Raw genomic sequence first — 15,177 nt, 5'->3', positions numbered from 1 at the left:
ACCTTGTTGGAGCCCACCCATTCATTATGGTGGGATGTCATGCTTAGCACTAATGCATAGGAGAGGAACTTGGGCCTGCCTCAAGTTCAGACTTTTCTGAACAGACTTTTCTGAAATTTGGAGACTTCATTCATGAGGAGTGGAATAGGGGTGGGCTGAAGAAGAGGTGGGGGTGAGAGGGTTGGATTGGAGGGAGAACTGTTGTTGGTTGCAATATAAAGTGAAATTTAAAAGAATAATTAAAAAAGAATAATATCCATTAGTTACAGAATAAATATATAGTATCTTTCACATTATATGATTTAATGCATAAGTAAGTTAGGTAATTTTAAATCCCCTTCATCTTCTTCTTTCATAGGATATCTCCCTCATCGAAGACTGGGTCATATTAAAGTGATGGTGCACAGCTTTAACACAAGCACTCAGTAGGTGGGAGCAGGAGATCATGAGTTCAAAGTCGGCCTGAACTATACAGTAAGATTCTTTCCAAACAAAATAAAACAAAACAAAGACCAGCAAGAAGATCCAATGTGTCAAAAGTGCTTGCAACACAAGCCTGACAACCTGAGTTCAATCCCCAGGACCCACAGCCCAAGGGAAAAGTCGACTCTAAAGTTCTCCTCTGACCTCTACATACAGGCATCATATGAACGTACAAAACAATAATGAACAATTTTTAATGTATCAAACTTATATCATCCACTATAAAGACACTAAGAAGCTGTTCTTTATGAGAACTAAAAACAAGCAGCAGAATAATGAAATTAAGCAAGAGAAGTTTTCTTCTAGCTGTATAATGGGAATATAAACTCTTAATACTAAAAAAAGGTAAAAATACATATTCCTAAAAAAACATCAGACTATCTACAAGTGTTTAGCAATTTGCATCTGCATACCTTTGAGCCAAAAGTCTTTTAATCAAAATTTAGTAAAGAGTCATGATATCCTACTTAATTAAAAAGGTAAATATATTTTAACATTTAATATTATAATTACTGGCAAGTCCCAACTTGACTGGCAACAATTTTAGCATCAGTGACATTTAAAAATATGGTGTGGCTTACAGTCAATGGCACCTTAAGTTTAATCCTTAGCACATCTGAGGTGCTATCTTGCGATTTATAGCAGCACATAATATGGTTCCTTCAAAAAATAAACACATCACACCTTTGGTTTGGGTTTTAAGGCATACACTTCATATACTGAAATTTTCTGGTATTTTAACAATTCACTTAAGTCACTTCCCCATATTCCTTTTGTTATTTGAATAAGAACAATAAAAAGCTCTGAGAGAGTCCGGGCATTGGTAGGGCACGCCTTTAATCCCAGCACTCGGGAGGCAGAGGCAGGCAGATCTCTGTAAGTTCGAGGCCAGCCTGGTCTACAGAACTAGTTCCAGGACAGCCTCCCCAAAGCCACAGAGAAACCCTGTCTCAAAAAACAACAACAAAAAGAATAGAAGAGACCATATCATATAGAGAAAAGAAAACCTTTTCATAGAAGTATACATAAAAAGTAGTAAAATATATCTCTGTGTAAGCCCTTATCTTTGAAATTATCAAAAATTATTTCTTTAGAAGAACTGAGGGCTGAAGATACAGCCTGTGAGTCCTGGGATTGCCAAAGGAAAAACAGGAAACATGATCAAGGCTGTGTGGTAAAAGCATTTCAATTCATCTTGACAGGAAAACAACTGCTTTAGGAGTAATTACTTTTTAAGGAATTTATCCTGAGGAAATTCCAAGCAATAAAATCCTAAACTGTACATTCATGTTTACGGGAAGGAAAAAGTTGTAACTTAACTTATCATGATGATCCCATAGTGGAATATTTGGCAGTGACCCCAAATGTTGTAAAAATATATCCAGGATTGGGATATATTTTCAAATGTACAGAGTAAAAAGAACTAACTGAAAATAATTCCCTTTTGTGTGTGTGTGTGTGTGTGTGTGTGTGTGTGTGTGTGTGTGATACACACATAAATAAAATCAAAATTGATCAGATATGTACCTGATCAGGTTTGGAATGTAGGGACTCTGCATTTTCTATTTTTTTGTTTGTTTGTTTTTGGTAATATAATGAAAGAGCCACAGATTTTCTTCAAGATTTTTGTTTAAATGTGTATGAGTGCTATGCCTCGATGTATGCATGTGTGCAACAAGCATGCCTAGTGCTACAGAGGCCAGCAGAGAACATCACTTTCACTGAGTCCCAGATGGTTGGGAGCTGCCCTGTGGGTACTGGGAACTGAACCCAGGTCGTCTATAACAACATCAAATGTTCTTAACTGCTGCTGAGCCATCTCACCAGTCCCTTTTTAAAAAACATGAATAGAATCAAATAGTTTTTGTCTATGACTAGTGTATAAAAGCCATGAAGATTAAAAAAAAAAAAAAAAACTTTCTAAGAGAACTTTAAAGAATTTGAAAAAAGTGAAATGTTTGCTAAGCATCATGGCAAATGCCTAGAATTCCAGTACTCAGGAGACAGAGACAGAAGAGTTGCCCCAAGTTCAAGGTTAGCCAGCTCTTTACACATAGCAAGTTCCAAGCTAACCAGGAATGCATAGCCAATCCCTGTCTCAAACCAACAAAATTCAGCCATGCAATTATTTCCAAAAGATAACTGTGTATAAGAAGTATAACTTTATTGCAGGACGGTGGTGGCACACACCTTTAATCCCACCACTGGGGAGGCAAAGGCAGGTGGGTCTCTGTGAATTCAGCCTGGTCTACAAAGCTACAGAGAGAAACCCTGTCTCAAAAACAAAACAAAACAAAGAAGTAGGATCGCTTTACAAAAACTCTTCCTGCTTTACTTAGAGGTGTCACATATTTTGTTATAATGGTTATTAAGGGTCACTGTTGATAGGAGACAAAAGATGATACATAAAAGTTGTTTGCTTATAATCAAATAGTTTTAAAAAGTTTTTAAATTCATGTCATGTGTATAGTTGTTTTGCTTGCATGTGTGTCTGTGCATCATATGCATCAGTACCCTTGGAAGCCAGAAGAGACGTTGGGTCCCTCAGAGCTAGAGTTATGGACAGGTGTGAGCCACTATGTAGGTGCTGGGAATAGAACCCACATCGTCCTCTGCAAGACAACAAGTGCTCTTAACCCGAGTCATCTCTGCAGCCCCTATAATCATACAATTTTTTAACACTCTTCTACATCATGGGATTTTTCCATTTTCTAGCATAACACATTTATATAAAAGGTTAAAAATATCTGAGGATGGGCATGGTAGTGCATACCTTTAATCGAAGGGGCAGGTAGAGTCCTTGAGTTCAAGGTCAGCCCAATTACAGTGAGTTCTAGACCAGCCAAGGCTACAAAGCAAGACCTTACCTCAAACTTCCATATTTCCCAAGGACAAAGCACAAGTTTGATATATACAAAATATATATCACATATCAATATACGAAAACTTCATAGTGTAACTTACCATATAAGGAATATTCGGCTTCCTGACCCGTGTCACTCTCACTAGAAGTTGACGTGAGGCTGGTGGTTAAAGTATTACTTAATGATTGACCCACTGATAGAACTGTTGTCGCTGTAGCTACATTGCTGCTGCTGGTAACACTGGATGTTGACATTGTCACTGTGGATGTAGTACCAGGTGTGGTCAAATTAGGGAAACTCTGAGCACCCATAAGAGGAGAAGCTAAAGAAAAATGAAGCAAGTCAATTAAATACATAGGACTATAGGAACCTTAGAAAAACAAGAAATGGTTTTTTAAAGGCCAGGAAACACATGAATAATGAAAACACTAAAAAGCAACAACTTTGGGAACCCAACGGAAGATCAACTAAAAAACTACTGTTTTTAAAAACACTATTATCTTTAAAATATTTAAAGCGTAGCTTTTACAAAAAGGTAAACAAGCAATAGAAATAATTTATGCTGTAATTTCTATGGGGATTACTTCAACCCATTAGTAACTTACATTAGAATTTTTAAATAGCTTTCAGACGCTAACATGAATATAGGAGCTAACTGAAAGCTATACTACGGTATAGCCTTAGCATTTAACATTTAATAGTCATCTACTTTGTCACGTAATTTTGTTTAACCATTTATCATAAATATAAGCTAATCTGAATTTTTAAAATTTAAAACTTAGATTCTTCAGAACCTGACTTCATAGTCCCAAGCTGCTGCATGTGGTACAGTTTGTCTACCAGGCTAACCTCAACGAAAGGCTGTAGCCAGAACACACTGATCTAGAGGCCCTCCTGTGAAGCCCTCAGGGTGGAAGCAGTAGGTCCCAAAGGAAAAGCTTACTTACTTGCAGTGCTCATCACATTCCTCCCCAAAGTATTAGTGTTGTTATCACTGCTGCTTCGGCTTAAGTTCATGTTGTTCGTGGCATTAGTCCGTGCTATGTTTGCCACTCTCCTTACAAAACTCTCCAAGCTAGACGTTTCTCTTGAGGACAGGTTAGGTACACTTGCACTGGAGCTCATAGGGGCTCCTGCAGCCAACAAGGAGCTCACTGACAGTCTGTTACTTGCCGAAGAGCTAAGGGGGCGCTGTGAAGCTGCTTCCTTGTTAGTCAATTCAGACACCGAACTAACATCAGGAGAGCTAACACTGACGATCCCCATGGATATTGCACTGGTCTCCCCAGGAGCTCGGACAGAACTATCAGGGCCTAACTTCCTTTCAGCATTTTCACTTCCCGTTTCCGCTGTTAGGGTGCTGGTGCTTGCGCTGGAAGACGACCCTACTTCTGTTTGAGGGACATTTTCAGCAGATGAAAGAACAACAATTGGTTCATGGACATCAACTCCTGAAACTATACTGTGTTCCATTACAATTTCTGATCTCCGTTCCGTTTTGGTCGAACCCAAGCTGATGTCGCTGCTACTGGCCACGCTACACACAGAACTGCTGCTTCCTTTTCTACTTGAGGAGCCTGCAGCAGCAGACGTCTTGTCTGGACAGTTGTTTTTCACCAAGCTGCTCCATGATTGCGTTGTGCCTGAAACAGTGGATGAAACAGGTTTGGGTGATGCCACTGTATCAGGGTCGTACCCTGGTGCAAGCTTGAGGTCAAATTTTCCTTCTGCGCCCATACGGTAAGAGTTTGAGCCACCAGCATCCCAGGTGACATCAATCCAGCCTGGAAAGGGACAGGAGTTTGTGAGACCCAGCAGAAAGCAGAGAGGAGCGTGTCAGACAGTAGCTCCACAATATGGGATCGGCGACTCATCAGTGCTGTACTTCCTGCATTACTAACCACTTAAGGTCTGCCAACTAAAAGGTAAGATTTTGCTCTCAAACTAATTAAAATATGATTTGATACCATTGAGTCTATCTGAAGGTCTATACTACTTAATCCTTACAAAATAATACTAAGGAAAAAGTATGCACTACATAAAAGGGTTCTGGGATACCTCTAAAGTTCTTTCTCATAATCCATTTATCTCTGGACAACCCAAGACTGCTGATAGTCTTTTTTTGTTTTTCTTTTTTGAGATAGGGTTTCCTCTGTGTAGCCCCTGGCTATCCTGGAACTCACTCTGCCCTGGCTGTCCTGGAACTCACACTGTAGACCAGGCTAGCCTTGAAGGTGTGCAAGTATTTTCTACATCTATTCTGTTACAGTGGGGAAACATTTTTTTGTTGTTAATGGTGCTGAGGGTGGAATCCAAGGCCTAGCACATTCAGGCATCTACCACTAGGCTACATCCAACTGCAGGAACAATTTCGTTAAACGTAAAAGAAAAATACTGAGATTTCAACAAGTAAAAATTTTTGAACTGTTAAATATGACTAAAACTGACAGTTAAAACATTCCTGTGTCACTCAGAAAGTTTAGGTTACTCACTCAAAATACTAAGTTGACATTTCAATTGTGTTCTCAAAGTTTAGAGGCTACTTAATTTTCTTATGGTTAAGTTTACTGGATTTGAATAAGCACAAACACATCTTAGAACCAATTTAAAATCAGGTTGAGCTCTTTTAAAATTTGCAAACTAACGCTAGTAACAATCTTAAATATTTTTAATCTATATTTACTTCTATTTGAAAATTACTAGTTTTTTATTTTAAATTTTTAAAAAAATATTTATATAAAATTCCAAACCAAAAAAATGACTGATTCGGGAGAAAGCTAATAAGAGATTTCAGTCTTACTTTCCTAGGAGCGAACTACATGGGGAACACACATTAACATGTGGAATACATGAACTTGTACAGTGTAAGGTCCAGCACACCTGAGCACTGACACACACACCACACAACCAGCTACACTAATTTCACATTCTGATGAGGCTCAGAGAAGCACTGAACCACCTCTACACAAGCTTAAGATTCATTCCAATCTACATTTGTATGCCAAAATAACTACCTCTTCTGCCTAAGGAAAGGTTCAAAATATCATCCCAATATGAAATAAAGTTGATATTTGTTTTATACTGATACCAATATATACTGAAATGCCCAAATTATAAATAAAAATAACATTATATAATATTAACATGTTTTGCCCAGAAGGCAGTGAATCATATTTTGCCTTGACCACTGATGAAGTTTAACTAAGTACCTTTAGAATTCTGTGGAATAAGTGAGTAAGTGGATAGTTCTACCAACATAGAAACTCTTCAGAAAAGCAATGGCTATAACTGGCTTAATGAGGGAATATACTAAAAAGTATAAACCAAATGGTTTATTAGGTATATACCTAGTTTATACCTAATATACCAAATGGTATATTAGGCTTGAGAAAGCTTCCAAAAGATGAACATATACTATACCTAAATGTAACAACTATTCCTATGTTCAAACACAGATTAAAAAGACAGGATTAGTTTTAAAAAAATTACCTATTGCAGGAATTATATACGAAATATAAAAACTCTCTCTGCCATGTTTAAAGCCAAAACTGAATTGCAACACTTGAAGGATCAGAAACCCATGTCTTTCTGGAGTTCTAAGTTCTGAAATGAAGATTCTAATTTTCTTATGTGTTTATTTTAGCTGAATCCATGTCACTAGCTTCCATCCTCTTAGTAAGCCACACAACACACTTCACTTTATAAGAGAGAATATGAACTCACTAACAAGAATAAGATACCAAAAAATGGTAATGTTTTAAATCTCTTATCTGATTGGTTCTCTTGTTATCTCAACCATTGCTGGCATTATACATTTTATCTCACTGCAAACCTGTTTATGTTTTTAGTTGTTTGCAATTAGGGTTCAATGCTATAGAAATGTGTTTAGAATTGTGGCAATTTTCAAGGAATGGAAAGAAACCTTAAAACAGTAAAATTGACTAATTTATTAAAGTTATTTAAAGTAAATGTTTTTAATCACATTAAAGAAAATACATTATAAAATCAAATGTTAACTATTCTCTTAAGGTCTATCTTCTGAATTTTTATTTTCAGAGAAATGGTCTCTAACCCAGAACACAACCAGGCCTGGATATGTGGGGCTAGGGACCAAACCCAGGGCTTCATGCACACCAGGCAAGCACTCTACCAACTGAACCAAATTCCCAACCCCTTCATTTTTATTCTAGCTCTTTAAATATTTGGAAACAAGAATATAAACATTTTACATTTTTTAATGCTCAGTATAACCAATGGGGATCAAGTTTAATCAAATCATCTGCTACTAAGAAAACCTTTTAAATGTTAAGAAAACTTGGCAGGAAAGCTACTTTGGGAGTCAACAGCAGTTTATTATTTTGGTAAGAACTTTTCAGAATCTACAGCACAGAGGTTAAAATGAATGTACTCTTTTTGTACAGTTAGTGTAAAGTGTAAGAAGGCAGTGTAAACTCCTCCAGAGGCTGGCAAACTGAGCACCCCTGTACTCAAGAAATCAAGAAACTATAGTCCTTATTCTTTGCTTTATTGAACACTAATTTTTTTCTCCTACATGTCTTTAATAAAGTAAAAAAATACTACCTGAAACTACCAAGGAAATCTTGGTACCCTGAGAACAGTAGAAGAAATGTATCTTGAAGATATTTAGTTTGTACTAGTTCAATAATCACTCTACAATATTAGCAAACAGATTCTAGTCAAAATCCAAGATGTTCTCTAAGTAAAGGAGTTATTAATTTTTACAAAGAATCTTAACCATGAAGCTCTGGTTGGCCTGGAACTATTAGGCTGTCCTCAGACTCGGGAGAGATCCACTGCCTCTGCCTTCCGAGTCGTAAGATTAAAGATGTATGCCACGATGGCCAGCTTTATGTTTTCATTTTAATGTGGAATCATTATCTTTATTGGTTCTTCTACAAAGGTCTGATACAGCCACACAACTGACAAATGATCCAAATAGAGAAGACATATTTTTTAGCACATGGCTTTACCACCAGCGGAGCTAGCACCCACTCACCATTGTGCAGCTCGCCAGTGACCGTGCCTTCTCCCTGCGGGCTGCCATCCTGATCTCGCCACTTCCAATCAAGGCCTCTGATAACCCGAGCTCCAGGAACCATGTACTTGAGGACTTGTGAGCGCACAAGGCGCCTCTGCCTTCTAAGATTTGCTTCTGCTTCTTTAGCCGCTTTCCCTACGAGACCAGAATGAGGGAGATAGAAACCAAGTCACTTTTAATAAACAGTTATGGAAACTTGGAAAACTATCTCATGTCCTCTCATTACCTAGCTGGTCTTCACATACTCCATTTACAGTGCCATAGAGTTCAAATCCAGAGAGCGAGAGGTAGTGTGTCTGTCCACTGGCATTCTTCCCCATCTGTTTAATCCTCACATGTCGCCACCCCTGCTTTTCATCCTTTGCTGGGTCAAGTGGCCAAGTTGCAGTTGACCTATAAATATATTAGACAGAAAGTGTTTTAAAATACATGATTTTTAAAAGAAACAAATTACATAAAAAAGATATTGGAAATGAAAAGGTTTGCTTACACAGTAACAAACTTTAGAAAAAAAGAACATACCTTTAAAATTTGTACAAAACAACAAAAACAAAAACAAAAGAAACAAAAAACCAAACAAACAAACAAACAAACCAAGAAAGCCAGGCATGGTGGTACACGCCGTTTAATACCAGCACCCAGGAAACCGGCAGGTAGCCTTGTCTACAGAGTGAGTTCCAAGCTATCCAGGGCTACACAGTAACAGCCTGGGTCAGAAAACAAAACTGATTACAAAAATGGCTAATGAATATGAAATTTTAAAATACTAAATTGAATTTAAAATGTCAAATGATTTGATTTTCAAAATATGTAATGTAAAAGGATAATGTTTAAAAGGAAAAATACTTTTAAAATGAAATGTCTTTGTAAATTCTTGCCATTTTAATTAATGTATTAATTTTTGTTCTTTAGAGAACTCCAATTTAACTTTATTGTACATGCATCAGTGTGAGTGCCAGATCCCTTGGAACTGGACTTATAGATGTCAGCTGCCATGTGGATGCTAGGAATTGAACCCCGGTCCTCTGGAAGAACAGTCAGTGCTCTAACCCTGAGTCATCTTACAAGCACCTAAAATTTTTAACTTTAAAACTCAAAAACTTGGGGCTGGGGAGGTGGCTCAGCGGTTAAGAGCACTGACTGCTCTTCTAGAGGTCCTGAGTTCAATTCCCAGCAACCACATGGTGGCTCACAACCATCCATTATGAGATCTGGTGCTCTCTTCTGGTGTGCAGATATACATGGAAGCAGAATGTTGTATATATAGACATAATAAATAAATAAAATCTTTAAAAAAAAATACTCAAAAACTTTGCACTCTAACCCTAATGATAATACAATATTTTACATATATCAAAAGTGAAAATCAACTTAGAAGAAATAACTTCTTCTGAATCTAATTGTGAAATAATACATAATATGGCCTAGGGTATAGCCCAGCTCAGGACCTACACATAAGGAAGGCCCTATGTTCAATTCTCAGTACTACATGTACAAAATTCATACCATACCCACAGAGAAAAAAAAAAAAAAAAAAAGAATTCTTAAAAGTAAGAAAATTTTCAGCTAGCCACAATGCTATAAGCAATATTAATCTATTGAACATTTATATCTATCGTATTATGATTATATGACTACATGCAGCATTTATAATTTTATTTCCACGTGTGAGCTATACAACTCTCGTAAATGTTTATACAAATATGCTTAGCTTTTTATCAAAATGTAATCTGAACTTTATTCCAGCTTTTATTCTGTTTTTATTTAATAATATATTTTAAGTATGTTTTGCCTGCATGTCTGTGCACTATGTGCATTGTAGTACCCACCCTCAGAGGCTAGAAGAGGGTGTCAGATACCCCAAGACTAAAGTTACTCACTGTTAGAAGCTGCCATGTGGGTGCTAGGAACCAAAACCCAGGTCCTCTGAAGAGCATCCAGTGCTCTTAACTGCTGAGCCATCTCTCCAGACCCTATTTATTGTGTGTGCGCGCACGTGTGTGTGTGTGTGTGTGTGTGTGTGTGTGTGTGTGTGTGTGTGTGTGTGTACACATGGGAGCATATGTGCAAGGACACTCATCTGTTTTTTGGAGTTGGCTCTCTCTGTCCACCATGTGGATTCTATGGCTCAGATTCAAGAGATTAGGCTGGACAACAAATGCCGTAACCAAGAGCCACCTCAATGGCCCCTGGTCCAATCCTTTTGACATTTTCAATACAGCCAGTATTTCAAATTGTCAATGTCTAAACTATACATCAAGTGATTTGTTTTTAGAAAGAAAATCTTATTTCAAAACTGGAGACCTATAACACACAATTACAAAAATATACAAGGCTCTTTACTGAGTTTCCCAATTTGCAAAGACTCCTCAACTAACCCTGGTTCATTGAGACTGCAGTCATCAACATGGGTATACAGAGAAGTCCAGTTCTGTCCATCTTTGGATACCTGGAAAACCCAATTTCTCAGTGCAGACCTTCCATAGCCACGAGCATGACGAAGTGTGTATGCTGATGGTATTACCCAGACACCCAGATCTATGGCAAACCAGGCATTCTTATCATCGTTGCTATGACAATTTAAAGCTGAATTGTCACGACTCAGTATGTCTTCCAAGCGACCATAGGGCAGATTTCTTCCTTCTGATGACGTCACTACTACAAGTCCATAAGCTGCAGGGTTTACCCATTCATATGCAGTTCTACACAAAAGTAAAATTTGAAAAATAAAAAAAGGAGAAGTCAACATTAAGGCAATTTGCATTTGTTCTTATTATTTCTTAATTCCAAATTATAAACTGAGAATGATGGTACTCCCCTTTAAACAAGCAACTGGAAGGTAGAGACAGGAAGATCAAGAATTCAAGGTTACCCTTGTCTACACAGCCAGCTACAGGCCTACCTGGAGTATGATCTTAAATTTAACATATTTTTTAAGATAAATAAATCTCTTAAGTAGAAGAAAGTTCAGTGAGTATCAAATAATTTTACTCTACTACCTAAATATTTTCCCAGCTAAGCACTGTCACTTTACCTTGAAGGAAATAACTTACTTTGCATTTGTCCCAATCCAGTAAATGATTCCATTTTCATCAAAATCATGCTGGTGTCGAAATATAAAATTTTGGCCTTCTCTTAATTTTCGAACAAAAACAAATGAGGATCGGTCAAAATCATACCACTGCTTTGCTACCTAAATCAAAGTAAATACAGAAGACCTTGAAAAGTCTATTTGAAAGAACAATAAACCTCCCTTACCAAGTTTTTCAAAGTCAGCTGTGTCAAAACACAGTATTTTTAAAATTATCACCTAGCCAAGGGTTAAACACTTCAAGACAATACAAAATAACAGAATGTCTCACAGCCACAGAGCTCCAGTGTCAGTGACACAGTTTGTCCATGTGTGTGTTTCTGTAGTGCTGGGGAACAGCACACACAGCTTTACCTGGGAGAAGGATCCCTATCACTGAGCCACATCAGGTCAGGGCATTTGTCACATATTACTTTAATGGAAAAAGGCCTTTATTATCAAAAACACTTTCTATTCTCACTGGCCTTCAGATACTTTTAAAGATACATAATATTCAAATTAAGAAGTAGCCGTCATAATTACTTCTCTATTAAAAATAAAAAATTAGGTGCAGTGACTCACATCTATAATTTTATTAGTATTTTAACACAAAATTTTAACATGGGAATGATGGTCTACCTCTGCAATCCCAGTACATGGAAGGTGAAGCAGGAGCATCAGGGGATTCACAGTCAACTCAACTACATACTTGGCAAGTTCAAGGACAGCCTGCGTTACAAGAGACTGTCTCAAAAGCAATAATGAATAAATGTAAGAGGCTATGCCTCTACTGAATGGCATAAAGATTTTGTGTACTATTTCAATATTAGGTGAACTTTAATAGCCATCTTTATGTTCAAGGTATTGGTAAGAATGTTTTCTAAAACATTTCTAAAAACAAGATTATTGGGTGCAGTTTTATTACCATAATGCATGTCCTTGAATTTACCTCAAAGGATTAAAGCAACATAGAAAACACTTATTTCGTTAAGCTCTTGCCACACAGCTCACCATTTTCAACAGATACTGTTCCAGAGATTCAACTGTAGCTAAGGGCTCCATCTTCAGCATTCTGCCAGTCCGATCTATCAATGCAGTTTCACCAGGTGCACGTTCCAGCCGGAAGCGTAGTCTTCTAGTAAGTATCTACACAGGAATGATCAACACTGGTTAGAATTGTAAAAATGATCACAAACATGAAGACACACAAATGAGACGGACGGATAGTCATGCTGGGAGGACAAAGACAGGCGTGGTGACGTATCTGCAGTATCAGCAGTTGGGCAAGTGATGCAGGAGAACTGCCACACGTTTGAAGCCACACTGGGTGACCTGCAAAACCTGGCCTCAAAAAAATAAAGAACCCAAGGAATGTTTCTACCTGGGTTGTTAAAAGCTTCATGGACTGACTATGATCATAAAGGAAAATAGTTAATATACTAGAATTTCCAAACTTCAAATATACACAGTTTAAGTAAAATTATTAAATACATTCACAGACAGGGCCAGGGATGGTGGCGCATGCCTTTATCCCAGCACTCAGGAAGCAGAGGCAGGTAGATCTCTGTGAGTTTGAGGCCAGCCTGGTCTATACAATGAGTTCCAGAGCAGCCAGAACTACATAATGAAATCCTTCCCCGCAAAAAAACAAAACTAAACGAAACATACAGCTTATAAATCATAAATAACAGTTAAGTTATTTTAAATAGCTAACCAACTTACTCCTTTGCAGCCACAACATATATGACCTGAGGCTAATGACCGCTTTGATAAAGTGTACATCTATTCATTCATTCATTCATTCATTCATTCATTCATTCATTCATCCGTTTATTGTGTGGGTGTACATCTATATTACTTGTGTGTGTGTATGTGTTCATGCACTCGTGTACTTGAACAAGTGGAAATAAAGGGGACAATCCACAGGAGTCAACCTCTCTCTTTATCACATGGGTTCCAGGAATGAAACGCAGGTCATCAAGTTTGGCAGCAAGCACTGGCTGAAAGTTAGGTTTTTGTTTTATTTAATCATTTTTAAATTTATTCTATGTATCTTTTACATCATGTATGTTGAGCCCAGTCATTTTCCTGTCCCTCACATCTGCCCTCCGCTCCTACACCCCCTCCAATTAAAACAAAAGTGAAAAAAGGGAAAAAGTTAAAAAGGGAAAAATTAAAAATCTCATCATAGAGGCTGCAGTGACACACAGTGAGTCACACTGTACACCTCTTTTGCCATTACCTTTTCTTGCAAGTGTTTGTTGCAAACAGTCATTGGTCTGGCATGGGACCTCTGGTTTCTACTACACTATCCATGCTGGGTCCTCACTAGGACTCTTCCTGGGTATCCTGTTGCTATCTTGTGTTGCGGAGACGCTGCAGCTTTGGGTTTGAGTCAGCTTCCTTTATGTGTTCCAGCAGATCATACATGGGGCAGGTGTTGGGATGGGCCAAGTCATAACCCTGGATCTGGGACTGGGCAGCTGTAGGTCTGGACCGCCAGATGAGAAATGGTGACAGCTCTGCCATGTTTTCAACATCAGAGCTGGCTCATCCATACCTGGCCATAATAGGGCTGACTCTCCCACTCTTATGACCACTGGGCCAACTCCCCCACCTGCCACAGGCATTGATAGGTTGGGGGATAGGGTAGGAGAAGAGAAGGCAACTCTTTCCCAGCCGATGCCACCACAAGACAGATGGGTAAGGGGGAAAGATCTCCCATGCTCACAACTTAGGAGCTGGCTCACCCACACCTGGGCTAACAGGGTTGGCTCTATTACGTTGCCCTGGTGAGAGGCAGGGCCTGTTCTCCTGAGTGTTGCAGCTGATGGGGGTCAGGGACAACTCTCCCATCTGCCTCAGGTTTTCGTTGTTTCCTTTCTATTTATTTATTTAGCTGGGGGATGGAGCATGTGGCAGTCAGAAAACAACCTGTAGGAATCAGTTCTCCTTTTCCTGGGAAATTAACTCAGGCCCCCAATCTTGGTGGCAAAGGCCTTTATCTGCTGAGCCATCTCCCTCAAGCCCAAAAAGTTAGTTTTAAATGTTAGCTTACAAGAATTTCCAATAAGTTGAGAGGAGGTTCTAGTGACATGTCTAGAAGGGTTTGGCTACAGACATGCTCACAGGGGATTCTCTTAATTGATGTAAGAAGATCCAGCCCAGTTGTAGCAGCACCATTTCAAGAATGAAGAAAGCCACCTGAAGGAGCAATCAGGTAGCATGGGTGCATTTGTCTCTCTCTCTCTGCTCTTGACTATGATGAGACATGACCAGCAGGTGTTGCCCCAAGCACCTGCTCCTGAGACTTCCCGACAATGGTGGACTATAATCTGGAATTGTATTCAATTATCACCTTTCTCCCCTAAATTGCTTTTAGTAAGTTAATCAGGATATTTTTATCTCAGCGACAGAAGAAACTAGGATACCAGTCTGTAATAAACTTAAAAATGCAAGGTTATTTTTCATGTGATACATTTTAGTAGGCAACCAATTTCAGCAAGCTTTGTTTCTGCATAATCTTAAATCCTACAGAAGCACAGGTTCCTTGTGCATTTGGCACATTTTTACAAACTTCTGAGATGAAAAAGTACACAGGGTTGGGCTGTAGCTTGGCAGGTAGAGTAATTGTCCTGGATTCAATCTCCAGCACTACAGTCACCCAGCAAGGGGACTCACACCTGTCATGCCTAGTTCAA

At 38.4% G+C, this 15,177-nt stretch overlaps 1 protein-coding gene across 1 annotated transcript in view; it reads right to left on the bottom strand.

Moving 5' to 3' along the window:
• The window catches only part of Hectd1 (HECT domain E3 ubiquitin protein ligase 1), a 91,675-nt gene that overhangs the window by 23,849 nt on the left and 52,649 nt on the right, over positions 1–15,177 (bottom strand). The window contains exons 20-26 of the mRNA XM_027416288.2: positions 12,488–12,622; positions 11,460–11,599; positions 10,785–11,108; positions 8,633–8,799; positions 8,365–8,541; positions 4,295–5,131; positions 3,448–3,669 (exon numbers count right to left, since the gene is read on the bottom strand). Of these exons, the coding sequence (XP_027272089.1) occupies positions 3,448–3,669; positions 4,295–5,131; positions 8,365–8,541; positions 8,633–8,799; positions 10,785–11,108; positions 11,460–11,599; positions 12,488–12,622 (2,002 nt within the window). The remainder of the gene's footprint in view (positions 1–3,447; positions 3,670–4,294; positions 5,132–8,364; positions 8,542–8,632; positions 8,800–10,784; positions 11,109–11,459; positions 11,600–12,487; positions 12,623–15,177) is intronic.

This window comes from Cricetulus griseus, chromosome 5 (genome assembly GCF_003668045.3).
Source record: "Cricetulus griseus strain 17A/GY chromosome 5, alternate assembly CriGri-PICRH-1.0, whole genome shotgun sequence".
Lineage (NCBI taxonomy): Eukaryota > Metazoa > Chordata > Mammalia > Rodentia > Cricetidae > Cricetulus > Cricetulus griseus.
Note: the sequence above shows the minus strand (reverse complement) of the source record. Positions and strands in the feature narration are given on the sequence as shown.